Source organism: Sus scrofa, chromosome 9, assembly GCF_000003025.6.
Source record: "Sus scrofa isolate TJ Tabasco breed Duroc chromosome 9, Sscrofa11.1, whole genome shotgun sequence".
In the NCBI taxonomy this organism is placed as follows: domain Eukaryota; kingdom Metazoa; phylum Chordata; class Mammalia; order Artiodactyla; family Suidae; genus Sus; species Sus scrofa.
The window spans coordinates 48271844-48289867 of NC_010451.4; the positions used below are offsets into that span (position 1 = coordinate 48271844).

General features: G+C 42.7%; 1 protein-coding gene and 1 long non-coding RNA gene across 26 annotated transcripts in view; one reads left to right on the forward strand and one right to left on the reverse strand.

Moving 5' to 3' along the window:
• Window positions 1-14432, forward strand: part of LOC100523684 (tubulin-specific chaperone cofactor E-like protein) — a 165490-nt gene extending 151058 nt beyond the window's left edge. For 15 of the 16 annotated variants that reach the window (XM_021062995.1, XM_021062996.1, XM_021062993.1 and 12 more), the window contains 7 exons: window positions 1000-1202; window positions 2168-2331; window positions 2759-3007; window positions 11003-11165; window positions 12257-12344; window positions 12653-12769; window positions 13641-14432. In XM_021062995.1, coding sequence (XP_020918654.1) covers window positions 1000-1202; window positions 2168-2331; window positions 2759-3007; window positions 11003-11165; window positions 12257-12344; window positions 12653-12769; window positions 13641-13741 — 1085 coding nt within the window. In that variant the 3' untranslated portion in view covers window positions 13742-14432. Of the gene's footprint in view, window positions 1-999; window positions 1203-2167; window positions 3008-11002; window positions 11166-12256; window positions 12345-12652; window positions 12770-13640 lie in introns of all 16 variants that reach the window. The other variant, XR_002335685.1, reaches the window with a different exon arrangement.
• Window positions 436-18024, reverse strand: part of LOC102163364 — an 84805-nt gene continuing 67216 nt past the window's right edge. For 3 of the 10 annotated variants that reach the window (XR_002335690.1, XR_002335686.1, XR_002335688.1), the window contains 4 exons: window positions 11060-11155; window positions 10216-10371; window positions 9599-9670; window positions 436-4410 (listed from right to left, as the gene is read on the reverse strand). This is a non-coding gene — a long non-coding RNA (uncharacterized LOC102163364). Of the gene's footprint in view, window positions 4411-9598; window positions 9671-10215; window positions 10372-11059; window positions 11156-12548; window positions 12742-18024 lie in introns of all 10 variants that reach the window. The other 7 variants (XR_001298846.2, XR_001298844.2, XR_002335692.1 and 4 more) reach the window with 7 other exon arrangements.

The window sequence follows — 18024 nt, forward strand, 5'->3', positions numbered from 1 at the left end:
TACCTGGCCTGAAGCTTTTTGGTGAATCCTGAGAAAACAACTGAAATGTTGATGCAAAGAATAAACAAGGACTCTAGGTCCTGCTCCAAATCGCAGTCCCTCTGAGAAAAGAATGCCCTAGAGCTCTGCACCCTTGCCTGAATCAAGAAATGCCAAAGGCATCACTGGAGAATAAAAGCCTAGTTGACCAGAAGGCTCTGCAGGAGGGGACCACACATGCTGTTCAAAGGCTTCACCTAAGCAGATAAAAATGTTTCTGTTTCTTTAGTACCGAAGCTTATGTGTACTCTTGGAAAATGTCAGTCGTTACATCCCATGTTAAAAAGCAAGAGCTCCTAGTGTGGACCTGGGTACCACCTGGGCTGAGGGCTGCCCTCACCTGGGGTGTGTTCTTTAGCCAGGTCACAGCAAGGCGGGGGTGTAGCTTATAGAAAGTAACAGGAGGAAACATAGGAGGAAATCCTGCGTTTATAAAGACAAAAGAAGCATTATACAGCGTTTTCATCTGTTTTTTTCTTTTCTTTTCTTTTCTTTTTTTTTTTGCTTTTTAGGGCTGCACTGGTGGCATATGGAAGTTCCCAGGCTGGGAGTTGAATCAGAGCTGCAGCCACCAGCCCATCCCACAGCCACAGCAACACCAGATCTGAGCCACGTCTGCGACTTACACTGCAGCTCATAGCAATACTGGATCCTTAACCCACTGAGAGAGGCCAGAGATCAAACCCACGTCCTCATGGATACTAGTTGGGCTCATTATTGCTGAGCCATAACAGGAACTCCCAGCATTTTCATCTTTTAAAAAAAGGCTCTAGTGTTGCCGAGTTATTGCCTTGAATGAGTTCATATACTCATTTAGTTTGATCAGAGCTGCATTAGAAAAGCCGCAGCCTCTGTGTGAAGAGCATTAGCCGCTTCTAAAGCGAATGGGGTGTCTTGCCACACCCCCGCAGCCAAGACCAGCTCCCACTGACTTGCCTTTTGGAATAACTCTTCCTACAGACTCCCATGACATCATCGACGCCGAGGTAACCTGCAAGGCGGCCCAGATGGAGGTGTCCATATCCAAGTGCAAACTCTTCCAGCTCGGCTTCGAGAGGGAGGGCGTTCGGGTCAATGACAGGCAGTGCACTGGCATCGAGGGGGAAGACTTTATCTCCTTCCAGATCAACAACACCAAAGGGAATTGCGGAAACATCGTGCAGGTGAGGAACGGGGGCGGAAAGAGCACCTGGGCAGAGCAGGTGACAGCTCCCGGTGTTTGTACATTGACTGTCCTTAAACCAACCTCAGGCTGTTCTACTTAGAAAAATGCTCCTGGAAAACAGCAAAAGGCATGTGCAAAATAAAGGACAGTGGTGGGAGAATAATCACTGTGTGCTAAGTGGTTGATTGAACTGAAAACAAGATAAGTGACACACTTCCTGCCCTGGTTTGCACTGTCTGCTGTCACCTTACCCTTGTATTGACACATTTTTGCTACCTCTCTCATGCTTCTATTGTTCTTCCAGATAAAGACAGCTGGATTCTGCTATTTCAGGGGCTAAGGGGTCCCAGACATAATTTAAGAGTTGGCTGCAGAAATACAAGGTTCTAACTTTTGGTGTCAGGTTATCTGATTGATAGTTTAGCAAAGCGTCTTGCTTCTCTTCTTTCTGTACCTTTCTGCTGTGTTTTTTTTTTTGTTTTTTTTTTAATAACTGTGCTCATTAACACTTTTATCAGGGAGTGAAAGGAGGAAGACAGAGACATGTGCATGTGTTCATTTTGGTTCTTGTGGGCATGTCTGGTACAAGATCTGGTGGAGGAGGGATTCTGAATTAAGAACTTAGAGAGAAGATTGTATTACCTTGGGATGGCAATACTTCATGCTGTCCCCAGCCAGGGTTCCCACAGATAACTGGGGGCTGGTTGTACTTAGAATTCAGTGGTACATGAAATCACCTTCCATGGGCATTCAGGGTTATCAGACCGAAGAGTACTGGTGACATCTATTGTAATACTTTTTTTTCCTAGTAAATGCTGAGGCTAGCTCCATCCTGATTTATACTGGCCTCTGGGTTATATATGGAATGAAGCCATTTCTCCACTTTCAGGCCCAAGGATTTGAAATGCAGGCCACGTACTCACACCCAGGTTTAATGATTTCTGACCTCCCTTTGCTCTGCAGTCCAATGGCACTCATATCATGTATAAAAACACAATTTGGATCGAAAGTGCCAACAATACTGGCAACATCATCACGAGGGACAGGACGATCAATGTGGAATTTTCGTGTGCTTATGAACTGGATATCAAGATCTCCTTGGATTCTGTCGTGAAGCCAATGCTAAGGTAAGAAGCTCACAGGCTGCAGGTGTCATTCTGTCTTCTCCTTGACAGTTAAAGTTCACATAATCAAAATTGCTAGCATCTGTCTTTGATGCTCTAGGAAAAGAATAATTCGTATTTTCTGAACTTAAATGCCTTGTGACCAGCACTGTTCGACAGAACTTTCTTCAGTGATGGAAATGTTCTGTAACTGTACTGTCCCTTACAGCTGCTCTCCATGGCCACTGAGCATTTGAAATGCGCTGGGGGAGAGGGATGCTGAAGAATTGAGTTTTTAAATTTCATTAGATTTTAATTGCCACATGTACCCGATTAGGCTTCACTGCTCCCTGCTTGGCCTTCCTTCTGCATTTGCAGCTTAGAAAACGGTAGGTAATTGAATGGATGCTGTTGCTTGGGCTTTTCCGACTCATGAGTGTTTCCCTTGTAGCGTCATTAACCTGACAGTTCCCACCCAAGAAGGCAGCTTCACCACCAAGATGGCACTGTACAAAAACGCCTCCTACAAGCACCCCTACCGCCAGGGTGAGGTAGTGCTGACCACCCGGGACGTGCTATACGTCGGGGTCTTTGTGGTCGGAGCCGACTCAACACATCTGATCCTGACGCTGAACAAGTGCTATGCCACCCCCTCCCGAGACAGCAATGACAAGCTCCGATACTTCATCATCGAAGGAGGGTGAGTAGCCTCTCCTCCTCTTGGAGGACGGTCGTGGAGCCTCTAGTATTGGATTTGTCCTCATCCTCTTTAGAGGAGGGGGAATGGGATCTAATATTGGGCCAGCACTTTGTACCCAAGAACTGTCTAATCCTCAGGACAATGTATGAGGCAGATCTTACAAGCTCCATTTTATAGACCAGAAAACTGAGTCTTAGTGAGATCAAGCCTTGCTTAAAGTCCTGGGGCAGCGGTAGATCCCCAGTTCCAGGTGTCAAAGTGCTTTATTCTCAATGTGATCAAAGAGGGCATTCTGTTCTTCCTGCTTTGAATTTCAGTCTGAGGGGAATGTAGATTATCTGCAAATGAAAGGATGTAATGAGAATAACGGAAGGTTGGTGACTAGGACACCTATCAACATTTAAAAGGACTTACAATAAAAGTCTGTAAACATTTCTTTTTACTCACCAGTATATGCCCAGCACCTAGTATATTTCCTGAAACATGGTGGTTATGCAACAAAGTTATCAAATGAATGAATGGGTGAATGAAAAATAAGAAAAGACTATGGACCAAACAATAATCATAATAATTTATTTTTAAAAAACACTCACTGGTTTTGTTAAGCAACAATAATTTCTTTTCTTTTCTTTTTTTTTTTTTTTTGGTCTATTGTCTTTTTAGGGCTGCACCAAGGCTTATGGAAGTTCCCAGGCTAGGGGTCTAATCGAGGCTGTTGCCACCTGCCTATCCACAGCCACAGCAACACCAGACCCTTATACCCACTGAGCAGGGCCAGGGATTGAACCTGCAACCTCATGTTCCTAGTCAGATTCGTTTCTGCTGCACCACGACGGAAACTCCCAACAATAATTTTTAGAACAAGTTTATCACATACATAGTTTAAATACAAAAAAACATAACTTGCTTTAGGTGTAAAATTCAATGATTTTTAGTAAATCTACAGAGCAGCACAGCCATCACCAAAATCTAATTTTGGACCATTTCCATCACCCCAATACAATAATGCTTAAAGCAGATGCCTGCATTCATCAAAGTTCTTTCTCTTATGAGTAGTAGAGACCATTTCACACTAGTTTATGCAAAAACAAGGCAGCTAATGGTTACAGAACCAAACCACATCAGTAGATGTGGCTGTGGGGATGACTGGGTCCAGGGAGCGAGATGCTGTCAAGACCCCCTTGCTCTCTCTGTCCCTGTCCCTCTGTCTCTGCCCTCACACTGACCTCATTAGACACTGGCATTCTTTCAGCACTGGAACCACCAGGAGTGAGCATTCCTTCCAACCCGGATTTGAAGGAGTATGATTAGCCTTTCTGGAATTGGTTTCTTCTGTATTTGGAAGAGATGCAACATTAAATTTCCTGGCCTTTGAGGAGTTTTTCTTGACCCTCTGAGGGTTCCTGGATGGGTCCAAAAATAAAATGGACCAAGGCAGATTAACAAGAGAAAAGAGTATACGTGTATTTAAGTTCTGTGTGACACGGGAGCCTTCTTCAGACTGGAAGAAACAGTTCAGGCTGCATGTTGTGATGCTCAGTTTGATGAAGCACAGACAGTTGCAGAGAAGTGCAGTGGGTGGAAGAGTAACTGAGGAATTTTAGCTGGCCATTCAAATTCCTCTCAGCACCCCTTAGTCTTGGGAAGCAAGGATGCTGTGTTCCTCCAGGTTAGGGTAGTGCCTCTCATATGCGGGTTTAATGGGAGGAGAATGACCTTCCTGCCTCTGCCATTTTCTCAAACTCCTTCAGCTTAAATTAGTCAACACGCCAAGGTGCCAGATTTGGAGGTAGAGAAATCAAAACCTTCACAGATACAAAAGCTGAGAGAATTCAGCAACACTAAACCAGCCTTACAACAAATACCAAAGGAACTTCTCTAGGCAGAAAAGACAGCAACAGGAAACAAAAATTCCACAAATGACAAAGCTCACCAGCAAAGGTATATATACAGTAAAGATACGAAATCATCCATACACAATTATAACACCAAAATCAGAAATCATGGGAAGAGGTGGGTACAAATGCAGGACACTGGAGATGAACTTGCAATTAAAAAAACAACTTCAAACAATCTCATATACATGTAGACTCTTATACCAAAACTTCAGAATAACTGCAAACCAAAAATCTACAATTGATACAGAAATAAGAAAAATCAACTCAAATACAACACTAAGGACAGTCATCAAACCAGAAGAGGAGAGAACAAGAGAAGGAAAGAAAAAAGAGCAACAAAACCAAATCCAAAGCAATTAATAAAATGGCAATAAGAACATACATATACATAATTACCTTAAATGTTAATGGACTAAATGCCCCAACCAAAAGACACAGACTGGCTGAGTGGATACAAAAACAAGACCCATATATATGCTGTCTTCAAGAGACCCACTTCACTTCTAGGGACACATCCAAATTGAAAGTGAGAGGATGGAAGAAAATATTTCATGCAAATGGGAATCAAAAGAAAGCTGGAGTTGCAATACTCGTATCAGACAAAATAGACTTTAAAATGAAGAATATTTTAAGGGACAAGAAGGTCATTACATAATGATCAAAGGATCAATCCAAGAAGAAGATATAACAATTTTAAATACCTACACACCCAACACAGGTTCACCACGACATATAAGGCAACTGCTTACAACCTTAAAAGGACATATCAACAATAACACAATAATAGTGGGGGACTTTAACACCCCACTTACAGCAATGGACAGATCAACCAGACAGAAAATCAATAAGGAAACACAGGCCCTGAATGATGCATTAAACCAGATGGACTTAATAGATATTTATAGGACATTCCATCCAAAAGCAACAGAATACACATGCTTCTCAAGTGCACATGGAACATTCTCTAAGACTGACTGCATCCTGGGCTACAAATCCAACCTCGGTAACTTTAAGAAAACTGAAATCATACCAAGCATCTTTTCCGACCACAACACTATATAACTGGAAATCAACAACAAGAAAAAAACTGCAAAAAACACAAACACGTGGAGACTCAACAACATGCTACTAAACAACCAATGGATCACTGAAGAAATCAAAGAGGAAATTAAAAAATACCTAGAAGCAAATGACAACAAAGATACGACACTCCAAAACCTATGGGATGCAGCAAAAGCCGTTCTAAGAGGAAAGTTGATAGCAATACAAGCCCACCTCAGGACACAAGAAAAAGCTCAAATAAACAAGCTAACTTTACATCTAAAGCAGCTCGAGAGAGAAGAACAGACAAGACCTAAAGTTCGTAGAAGGAAAGAAATCATAAAGATCAGAGCAGAAATCAATGAAATAGAAACAAAGAAAACCATAGAGAAGATCAATGAAATGAAAAGCTGGCTCTTTGGAAAGATCAACAAAATTGATAAACCCCTAGCCAGACTTATCAAGAAAAAAAGAGGGAGTTCCCGTCGTGGCGCAGTGGTTAACGAATCCGACTAGGAACCATGAGGTTGTGGGTTCGGTCCCTGCCCTTGCTCAGTGGGTTAACGATCCGGTGTTGCTGTGAGCTGTGGTGTAGGTTGCAGACGCGGCTCGGATCCCGCATTGCTGTGGCTCTGGCATAGGCCGGTGGCTACAGCTCCGATTAGACCCCTAGCCTGGGAATCTCCATATGCTGCGGAAGCAACCCAAGAAATAGCAAAAAGACAAAAAAAAAAAAAAAAAAAAAAAAAAAGAGGACTCAAATCAATAAAATTAGAAATGAAAAAGGAGAGGTAACAACAGACATCAGAGAAATACAAAGGATCATAAGAGACCACCATATGCAACTATACGCCAATAAAACGGAAAACTTAGAAGAAATGGACAAATTCTTAGAAAAGTATGATCTTCCAAGACAGAACCAAGATGAAATAGAAAAGACAAATGGACCAATCACAAGAACTGAAATTGAAACTGTGATTACAAAACTTCCAACAAACAAAAGTCCAGGACCAGATGGTGTCACAGGCGAATTCTATCAAACATTTAGAGGAGAGCTAACACCTCTCCTTCTGAAACTATTTCAAAAAATTGCAGAGGAAGGGATACTCCCAAACTCATGCTATGAGGCTACCATCACCCTGATACCCAAATCAGACAAAGATACCACAAAAAAAGAAAACCACAGGCTTATTTCACTGATGAACATTGATGCAAAAATCCTCAACAGAATACTAGCAAACTGCATCCAACAATACATTGAGAGGATTGTACATCATGATCAAGTGGGATTTATCCCAGGGATGCAAGGGTTCTTCAATATCCGCAAATCCATCAGTGTGATACACCACATGAACAAACTGAAGAATAAAAACCATATGGTCCTCTCAATAGATGAAGAAAAAGCCTTTGACAAAATCCAACACCCATTTCTGATAAAAACCCTTCAGAAAGTGGGCAAAGAGGGAACCTTCCTCAACATGATAAAGGCCATATATGACAAACCCACAGCAAACATCATTCTCAATGGTGAAAAGCTGAAAGAATTCCCGCTGAGATCAGGAACAAGACAAGGATGTCCGCTCTCGCCACTACGCTTGAACATAGTTTTGGAAGTCCTAGCCACGGCAATCAGAGAAGTAAAAGAAATAAACGGAATCCAAATTGGAAAGGAAGAAGTAAAACTATCACTGTTTGCAGATGACATGATACTATACCTAGAGAACCCTAAAGACTCTATCAGAAAACTGTTAGAGCTCATCCGTGAATTTGGCAAAGTCGTAGGATACAAAATTAATACACAGAGATCAACGGCATTTCTATACACTAACAATCAAAGAGCAGAAAGAGAAATTAAGGAAGCAATCCCCTTTTACCATTGCATCCAAAAGAATAAAATACCTAGGAGTAAACCTACCTCAAGAGACAAAAGACCTGTACTCTGAAAACTATAAGCCACTGATGAAAGAAATCAAAGAGGACACAAATAGATGGAAAGATATACCATGCTCGTGGATTGGAAGAGTTAATATTATCAAAATGACTATACTACCTAAGGCAATCTACAGATTCAGTGCAATCCCTATCAAATTACCAAGGACATTTTTCACAGAACTCGAACAAAATATTTTAAAGTTTGTTTGGAAGCACAAGAGACCCAGAATAGCCAAAGGCATCCTGAGAAAGAAAAATGGAGCTGGAGATATCAGGCTCCCAGACTTCAGACTATACTACAAAGCAAGAGTCATCAAAACCATATGGTACTGGCACAAAGACAGAAATATAGATCAGTGGAACAGGACAGAGAGCCCAGAATTCAATCCATGCACCTACAGCCAACTCATCTATGACAAAGGAGGCAAGAATATACAATGGAGAAAGGACAGCTTGTTCAATAAGTGGTGCTGGGAAAACTGGACAGCCACATGGAAAAGAATCAAATTAGAACACTACTTAACACCATACACAAAAATAAACTCTAAATGGATTAGAGACCTAGATATAAGACCAGACACTATAAAACTCTTAGAGGAAAATATAGGCCAAACACTCTCTGACATAAACGACAGCAACATCTTCTCAGATCCACCTCTGAGAGTAATGACAATAAAAACAAAAATAAACACATGGGACCTAATCAAACTTCAAAGTTTCTGCACAGCAAGGAAACCCTAAACAAAATGAAAAGACAGCCCACAGAATAGGAGAAAATATTTGCAAGTGAATCAACTGACAAGGGATTAATCTCCAAAATTTAGAAACACCTTCTGCAGCTCTATACCAAAAAAACAAACAACCCCATCAAAAAATGGGCAGAAGATCTAAACAGACAGTCCTCCAAAGAAGACATGCAGATGGCCAAAAAACACATGAAAAGATGTTCAACATTACTCATTATTAGGGAAATGCAAATCAAAACCACAATGAGGTACCACCTTATACCAGTCAGAATGGCCATCATTCAAACATCTACCAACAATAAGTGCTGGAGAGGGTGTGGAGAAAAAGGAACCCTAGTACACTGTTGGTGAGAATGTAAATCGGGGCAACCACTGTGGAAAACAGTATGGAGATTCCTCAGAAAACTAAAAATAGAACTACCATTTGATCCAGCAATCCCACTCCTTGGCATCTATCCAGAGAAAACCACAACTCGCAAAGACACATGTATTCCAATGTTCATTGCAGCACTATTTACAATAGCCAAAACATGGAAACAACCTAAATGTCCATCCACAGGGGAGTGGATCTAGAAGATGTGGTACATATACACAATGGAATATTACTCAGCCATGAAAAAGAACGAAATCCCAGCATTTTTAGCAACATGGATGGACCTAGAAACTATCATGCTAAGTGAAGTCAGCCATACAATGAGACATCAACATCCAATGCTTTCACTGACATGTGGAATCTGAAAAAAGGACAGACTGAACTTCTTTGCAGAATAGATGCTGCCTCACAGACATTGAAAAACTTATGGTCTCTGGAGGAGACAGTTTGGGGGGTGGGGGGATATGCTTGGGCTGTGGGATGGAAATCCTGTGAAATCAGATTGTTATGATCATTATACCACTATAGATGTGATAAATTCATTTGAGTAATAAAAAAATAAAAAACATGAATAGAACAACAACAACAACAAAAAACCTACCAGGAGACCAAAGCAAGTCACACAGCCAAGCCCCGAATCAGTGCCACTGGCAAGTATACTCCTCCCCTGGAGCTGTGGGTGAGAACAGGAGTATTTTTGCATAAAAATCCAATCTTTTATAGGCTCTAATCTTGGTTTTGCCACTTGTCAGCTATGTGACCTTAGAAAAGTATCTTAACTGCTCTATTCCTCAGTTTCATCCTCTGTAAACTAGGGATAAAATAGTGCTGACATTAAAGGGTTGTTGTACCTAGACAGGAAAAAAAGAATGGAGATATATATATATAACTGATTAATTTTGCTGTACACCTGAAACTAATGAACATTTTAAGTCAAATATACTCCAATAAAATTTTTTAAAAATTAAAAAAAAGAGAGACTATTGCCTTCAAGACTAATTACAAAATTTAATAGGTGTGGGAATGCTGACGAATAACTTCAGTTTTTCATTTTCCTTCTCTCTAAGCTATATCATCCTGTGGGCCAGGGGAAGCCCATCTTGATCATTCTAAAACACTTCTCGGCTGTGATGGACCAGCCTTGGCCGTGGCAGCATTCACTCACTCATTGATTCATTCACTCATTGATTCATCCAACAAAGATTTTTAAATACTTACTATGTTCTGCTCAGTGTGTTGCAGACCCCATCAGGATTACACCTTGGTTCCTGCACTCCAGGGGCTCAGCTGGGTGCTGTGGGCAAATCCAGGAAAAGCCACGGCTCCTGTCTGGTCAGGGCATGTTTATACAGGAAGGAGAGCCAGAGACTGGTGCTGGAGAAAGAGCAAGCATTAGTTGGTGTGGGAAGAAGTGCAGAGAGGCTTCCTGATGGGGGAAAGGGTAAAAAGACCCTGGGGCATAAGAGACTGGGGCCCACTGGGGGAGCGCCAACTAGTGGAGGCCAGATGGCTGTGCCCTTACCTACTGGCTCAGAACCACAAGGAGGTGGGAGAAGAGGTGCCCAAAACAAGCCTTCAGCTCACCCGTGACTGCTCTGTTGTCCGCTCCAGCTCCCACCTGTTTTTACTTGGAGGAAGATTTCCCAGGAGGGCTTGAAAAGGGGGCCCCTCCACAAATTGATAATTAACAGAAGAAAGTACAGAAAACGCAAGGACTCATCTTATGTTTGTTAAATTGATATCAGTAAAACACAGCAGTACCAGGGGGAGGAATGAGACACTGACGCGTGGGGAAATTGAGTGCAGGCGCTACAGTCATTTTGGTTTTAGGTGCCGTTAAGATGCTAATTTGAGGCACTGTTTGATGCTTTCCAAACAAACTAGGAAACTCTAAGGGAATCATGACAAATGACAAACCCACGCACTCCCGAGGTCACTTCCGCATGCAAAGGCCTTTTGGCTGTTTGTATGAAACATGAAAGAGGGTGGCTTTTTTCTTGAACAGGTGTCAGAACATTAAAGACAACACCATCGGCATCGAGGAGAACGGTGTCTCCCTCACCTGTCGCTTTCACGTCACGGTCTTCAAGTTCATTGGGGATTATGACGAAGTCCACCTTCACTGCGCAGTGTCCCTCTGTGATTCAGAAAAGTACTCCTGTAAAATAGTAAGTGATGGTGCGAAAATTCAACGCTTAGCTCTATTTCTCACAGCTCCGATTTTCCCTGAGTGGGGATCGCGAATGCCAGGCTCTGTGGCTCTTTAGGGTCCTTTAGGACTCATGGCACCAGGCAGTGTCTGAATTGGAGCCATCCTCAGATGCCAGGGAGAGGCAGTCCAACAAAAGAGAGAGCGCAGTAGAATGATGACCATATACTCCTCTGTCTCTGAGATGCCCATCTGTGGTTGGCATGATGCTAGACCAGGGTTTCCCAAACCTCATGAGCACTACTGACATTTTGGATGGAATGATTCTTTGTTGTGGGGCTGCCCTGTGCTCTGCAGGATGTTTAGCAGGATCCCTGGGCTTTACCCTGATGCCAGAAGTACCTCCTCCCCACTTATAACACCCAAAATACTTGCTGCCATTTGCAAGGAGTGAGGAACTGGCCCTGTTTGAGAGCCACTCTGCCAGAGTCTCAAGGAGTCAGGCCACCTGCATCTGAAGTGAATGATGGGGCCAAGCTCCACTCCCCGACAGAAGCAAACTCCTGGGCTCAGGCTACACTTCAGACAGAGGTCATCCCCCTGCCCACCCCAAACCACTCCAGGGCCTAAGGCTTGGAAGGACTGGGGGGACGTGGTGACACACCAGTCATCTGGTCCATGCCAGGCTTACATCCCCACCATATATGACTGTGTCCCTGGGGGTTTATTGCACTGGTACCCGGTCCCTAACATTTAACACTGCAGTTTTATACTTGTCCCATGTTTACAGGATCGAAGTGTCAGTTACGGTCGGAGCTGCTTACGGATGCTGGTGCTTACATTACTGTCTGATCTGATACAAGATCCTCCTTCCTGGGACAGGAGCCTCTTTGAATCTAATTCTAGTGTGGAGAATATATTTAATTCTGTTCAACATAAAGCCCCGAGTCCCAGTGGGCTCAGTGATCAAGAATGCATTGGTTCTAATTAATCTGAGCCACCGTAGTGCTTGAGGCTGAGCCACTGCCTCTTTTGGAGGTGGAAACGTGGTGAAGAATAAGTTATCAGCTTAATTGTGTGAAATTTTCCCTCTGGTGTTCTGTCTTTCAGAATTGCCCTCAAAATTCCAGGATTGCCACAGATTATACCAAGGAACCTAAAGAGCAGATCATTTCAGTGGGACCTATTAGGAGAAAAAGTATGTATGTTCCCTCAAACAGCCTATAAATGATTAAAGCAGTGGGATTTGAAGGCTTGGGCTAACTCTGGGATGTGTTGGCTTACGGTATGAATGTGGTGAACGGGGAAGTTGAGGATTCCAGTTTGAGGACCCCAGTGTGAGAAGCCTACCCGCTTCCCTAATAGCATCTTTTCATGGACTATTAAAGGCTGAGGACAGTACCAGGCTTTTTTTCCTTCCTCTCCTTTCTTTAAAGCTTGGCCCTTAGATACCAGTTGGAGAGTTGGATTGTCTGCAGGTAACTTGTCCATCGGCTCTTTCTTCAGGGCTGGACTGGTGTGAGGACAATGGAGGGTGTGAGCAGATTTGCACAAGCCGGGTGGATGGGCCTCTGTGTAGCTGTGTGACAGGAACCCTGCAGGCGGATGGCAAGAGCTGCAGAGGTGAGCATGCACCCCCCCAACCCTGAACCCCAACTCCCCTCCAGGGTGGACGGCTGGGAACACAGGAAGTTCTTGACCCTGAGAAGGAGGAATTCTTGTATGAGGCCCCCTTGGTCAGCAGCTGACTCTAGGACTTCAAGAAATTAAGAAGGAAGGATGACGAAAATGCCTGAGGAATTCTAGCATCTTTTTTTAAAAAAAAAAAAAAAAAAAAACTTTGGGTCTTTGCTCTTTTATCTAAAAGATGAAGGTGATTTTGTTTCGTTTTTTAAGGCCACACCCATGGCATATGGAGGTTCCTGGGCTAGGGTTCGAATCAGAGCTGCAGCTGCTGGCCTGTGCCACCGCGACAGCAATGTGGGATGTGAGCCATGACTGTGACTACACCAGAGCTGGGCCACGCCTGATCCTTAACTCACTGAGTGAGGCCAGACGTCAAACCCACGTCCTCATGGATACTAGTCAGGTTCCTTACCACTGAGCCACAATGGGAACTCCAAGATGAAGGTGATTTAAAAAAAACAAAAAAAAAACCCCAAAAACGTATCCAGCCATTTAGGAACCAAATATTGGCCTTTAATCTGGCCACCAAGTCTCCCCAGGTTGTGCCTGGGCCTGGGTGTGAGATCAAGCAAACAAGATTTCCTGCAGTAGCCTTGGCCTATGGTTTCCCTGAGTTAGCAGGACTCTTCCAAGGGTGGGGTTCATTCTGCCTCCTTGCTGCCTCAGTCAACGCCATATGGATAAAGTGGGTTCTTGGCAATGAAGAAAGTCAGTTCCTGTATTTGAATACTGCAGAGATGTCTGACCCACATCAAACAGGTATATATTTTTTTCCATAGGACTTAACCACGTCTCTCTCTGTTCACAGCCTCTAATTCTTCCATTGAACTTCAAATTTGGACGCTGCTTCTCCTCATGACCCAGATTTCATTATGGCGTTTTGTCTATAAATCAGGCATGACCTCATAATTAACTCCAGGTTGCTAAATATGAAGTGCTGTCATTTACTCACTTCACCTCCCCGTAGGATAAAAGGTGTGTGCCCTTAAGTCAAAACCTGTTTGAAATTGTCCACTATCTCAAAGTGATGCCACCTGCCCCCAATGGTCAGCGCTCCAGAAAAGAGGGAGACGCTATGCTCCTCTTTCAAAGTAAGCCACGGGGCTTCTAAAGGCAGATTTCCTGCCTCCTCTTTCCAAACAGTTGTCACTATAAACTGGTTCACAAGAAAAACGGAGGAAATGGAAGGAAGAGATTCTGGTTAGACAAGTCTCTCCTGAAATCTGACCAGAGACATCTGTCCAACAAATGCTGTTTCTGGATCAGTTTATACAGAGATAGGGCCTGTTGGGACGATATTGAACATTGAGAAGCAGTGATTGGAGGTTTTGCCTCCCTCTGAGGAAGTTCTCCGATGTTTGGAAGCGTCTGACCTCTGAGACGTCTGTGCTACCCCCCACCCCCCATTCATACAGAACCCCTTCCCTGCCCTCGTGTCCTCCAGCCTCGCCATGGCCGCGTGGCCACTGCGTATACTGTTTTGGGACCTGGGGAACCCCCCCTCACCCGTCCCCTCAGACCCCAACTCTTCTCTTTTACAAATCAACCAAATAATTTTTCATGTGTTTTATGCTTAAATAAACTGTGTTCAATTATTTCATTACTTGGTGGCTAGAATCATTCTTATCGATGTTAAGCTCTGCACATGAAACAGCATGCTCTGATTTGGAGAAAAAAAAAAAAAGCAGCAGCAGCAGCAGCAATGGGGCAGGTAAGTGCTGCTGGCCAGAGCTTTAATGCATTTTGTTATGAGTCTGTTTATACGGACAGCGCATTGGTGGGGTGTTGGTTAAGGGGCTTTTTGGAGTTTGAGAAGCAGTACCTGGTGCAAAACCCCACATAACTACAAAATGGAGGGCCTGGTAAATATATCCTGGGTGCCGCTCTTTTGAAAGTTAAAAACAAAGTCAACTCCACTTCAAGTTTATGTTGAAGTTGTTTCGGATTTCAGCTGATGGCATTTTTGTCTTTGGGAACTCTGGGAAACGCTGAGCAGCAATCCCAGCATCCTTGATGGGTGGGTGTGGGTACAATTCCTACCCTCTTATGTATAAAAGGCATCTCATCACACCGTCCCTGGGCTGGGGAAGCAGGGTGTAGACTGAGTTTGCAGCGAACAGCTTTGATCTCCCGCTGCAGGGAGGGCCCACAGGCTCTAGCTGGGCAGTCGGAGCTGCTGTGCAGCCAGGAGGACAGGCGGTATTGATAGAAGAAAACATGCATCTGCTTCAACTTGGACATCTTAGGCGCTCTGGGGGAAATGCTGAACATTGAGATGGATTAAGCACTTAAGCCATCTATTCCAGATGAGACACAGTACCTCCCCGTGATGGAAATTCATGTTAGGCACGTGTTCTTTTCCCATCTGAAAACCTCAACTCCAGGCTCCCCCACTTCACAATCAGCAGATTCAGAGCTAAGGCTTCATTTTCCTTTCCACTGTCTAAGGTGTTCACAGTCAGATTCGGAATTTATTTTTTTACTTGATTTCCCTAGATGAATTTCAACTGAAGACATACAAGGAGGAGAAGTTTTCATATTTAGTAACTTCTCTTTATTGATTTTTCATTTCAAAGTCACTCAAAGTTTCTAAATTGAAGACTATAATCGTTTTTTAGATTTTTAATTAAATCCCTTCTTGTCAAACTTGTATTCTTGGACCCAGGTTCTCTCACTTGGTTGACATCCTTGTCTGTCATCAGGATAACATGGTGTGGAGCCAAAGTAGAAAACCTCAGAACCTCAGTGGCATAAACAGCAAAGGTTTCTCACTTGCTCACTCCAGGGGTGCTGATCCTGACTCCCACCCTGGGCGGGGGGTTGGGGGAGACGTCATCATCATCTTTTTTCCTCTCAGCAGAATTTACTGAACAATGTATCCTTTGTCCTGCAGTACCACTTTTATCCTACATCCAATTCAGTCTCTGTGGTTCTGTTTGTGAGCTCCAGATTCCCTTCCATTGTTTCTGTTACTGTGTCAGAATCACATTTTATCCAGATATAACTGAATATAACATGATGTTGCAGGTGTACAACATAATGATGCGATAGATGTGTATACTAGGAAACAATCATCACAGTAAGTCTAGTTTACACCCATAGCCATACATACATTTTTTTCCCCTGTGATGAGAACTTTTAAGATCTGTGGCAACTTTCACATATGCAGTACCATATTGTTAACTGAGTCACCATGCTGTAATTACACCCCCAGAATGTATTCATTTTATAACTGGAAGTTTGTATCTTTTGACTCTCTTCATCCATTTCACCCTGCCTCTAGCAACCACCAGTCTGTTCTATGTATCCATGAGTTCATTTTTCTGTTTTGTTATTTTTAGATTCCACATATAAATGAGATCATATAGTATTTGTCTTTCTCTGTCTTGACTTACTTCACTTAGTATAATATCTTCAAGGTCCATCCATGTTGTTGCAAACGACAGGGTTTCCTTTTTATGGCCAAATAATATTCCATTGTATATATGTTCATAGCACATCTTCTTTATCCATTCATCCATCGATGGACACGTAGGTTGTTTCCATATGTTGACTATTGTAAATAATGCTGCAGTGAGCATGGGAGTGCAGATATCTTTTCGAGTTAGTGTTTTCATCTCCTTTGGATAAATGCCCAGAAGTGGAATTGCTGGACATATGGTATTTCTAGCTTTAGATTTTTGAGGAACTTCCATATTGTTTTCCATAGTGGCTGCACCAACTTAAATTCCCACCAATCAAGGGTTCCCCTTTCCTCACATCCTCTCCAACACTTGTTATTTCTTGATACTTGACTAGCTTTTGATGCTGCCAGCTCAGCATGAGGCTTCAGGGTTCACCTCAGCAAGGGGGAGAGAATCACATCCCAGAAGGGACACAGGACACTTATGTTACCATGTCACTGGCCAAAGAAAGGTACGTGCCTGCAACTAACTTTCAGAGAGCAGGGAACTGCAAACTTCCAGGGAGCCTGGGAGAGAGAAGAACTGGAAACCTGTGCTGATGGCTGCCAAGCGGTCCTTGAGTCAATCACGCCTATCTTTGTTAAAGAGAAATAACAAAGACCCAGAAAAGCTATGGAACGAAAAGCAAACGCCCCTCAGCTGACTGTCTGCAAGGCAAAAGAACTGGAAGGTAATTCTGACCCTTTTACTAACTGAATTCTCTGCTTGAAATAAATCGTTTGATATCATAATACCTTAACTTTCTTTTCTGTAAAATGAGAACTTTAAGCTTCTTTTAAACTATTCTTGGGTTAGAAAATGACACTATACAAACATAAACCACATGATAGCATATATTTGGATAACTCTAGAACCTTGCCTTCTCCTGCCACTCAAAAAGATTTGCCCCAAGAAAGAGGGGCGGGAGGAAGCCTGTGTTTAGCAAAGGTTAAAAAGGAAGTTAATTGGGAATCTTATTAACTTGGTATTTCTCTGATATCAAAAGAAACAACATCTTGGGGTCTGGCATTTCTGACAAATGGGAATTCTATAATTAGCTTCTTAACCAGTAGTATGTGCTCTATTCAAAATCCTAGTGCCAAAACTTGAGAGCATGAATTGTTTCACATTGTCTAATATTCTAGCTATTTTTGGAACCATGTGACATTTAGTGAGAGCTTGAAATCTAATAAAACTTATTTCAACCAAAGAAATTAAGTAATTGTCAAAAAATGACTATCAGGAAAAAAGAATGGCTATACAGATAGGTACAACTGATTCACTTTGATATACACCTGAAACTAACACAACATTGTAAGTCAACTCTACTCCAACAGAATTTTTAAAACAGACAATCATACAAACTTAAGAGTAATAAAGAATTATGTCTTGTCTTTACTAATTCTGAATTAATTTAGCATCAACCCCATTCTGAACCTTCAAGCCTTTCTCCTTAAACTCAGAGGATTTTTACACCCCATATTGCATTGCGGTTTGGTCCTGGTTAGGGGAACCCTTTTCCATGCCCTGATTCACTGGCTTCTGCAGCACAACTCAGTGAAAAGGAAAATCAAACAGCACCCTCTAGTGTTCATTTTTATTTTTGCATGAAACCCAAATGTATATTGAACCACACCAATCAAAATACGATTTCTCCTCCTCCTTGAAACCTTAGATGCGGAACATTACCAGAATATAGCTTTGGAAAACACATCAAATGCCAAGGACATTTCTGGAGAACAGTGTGAG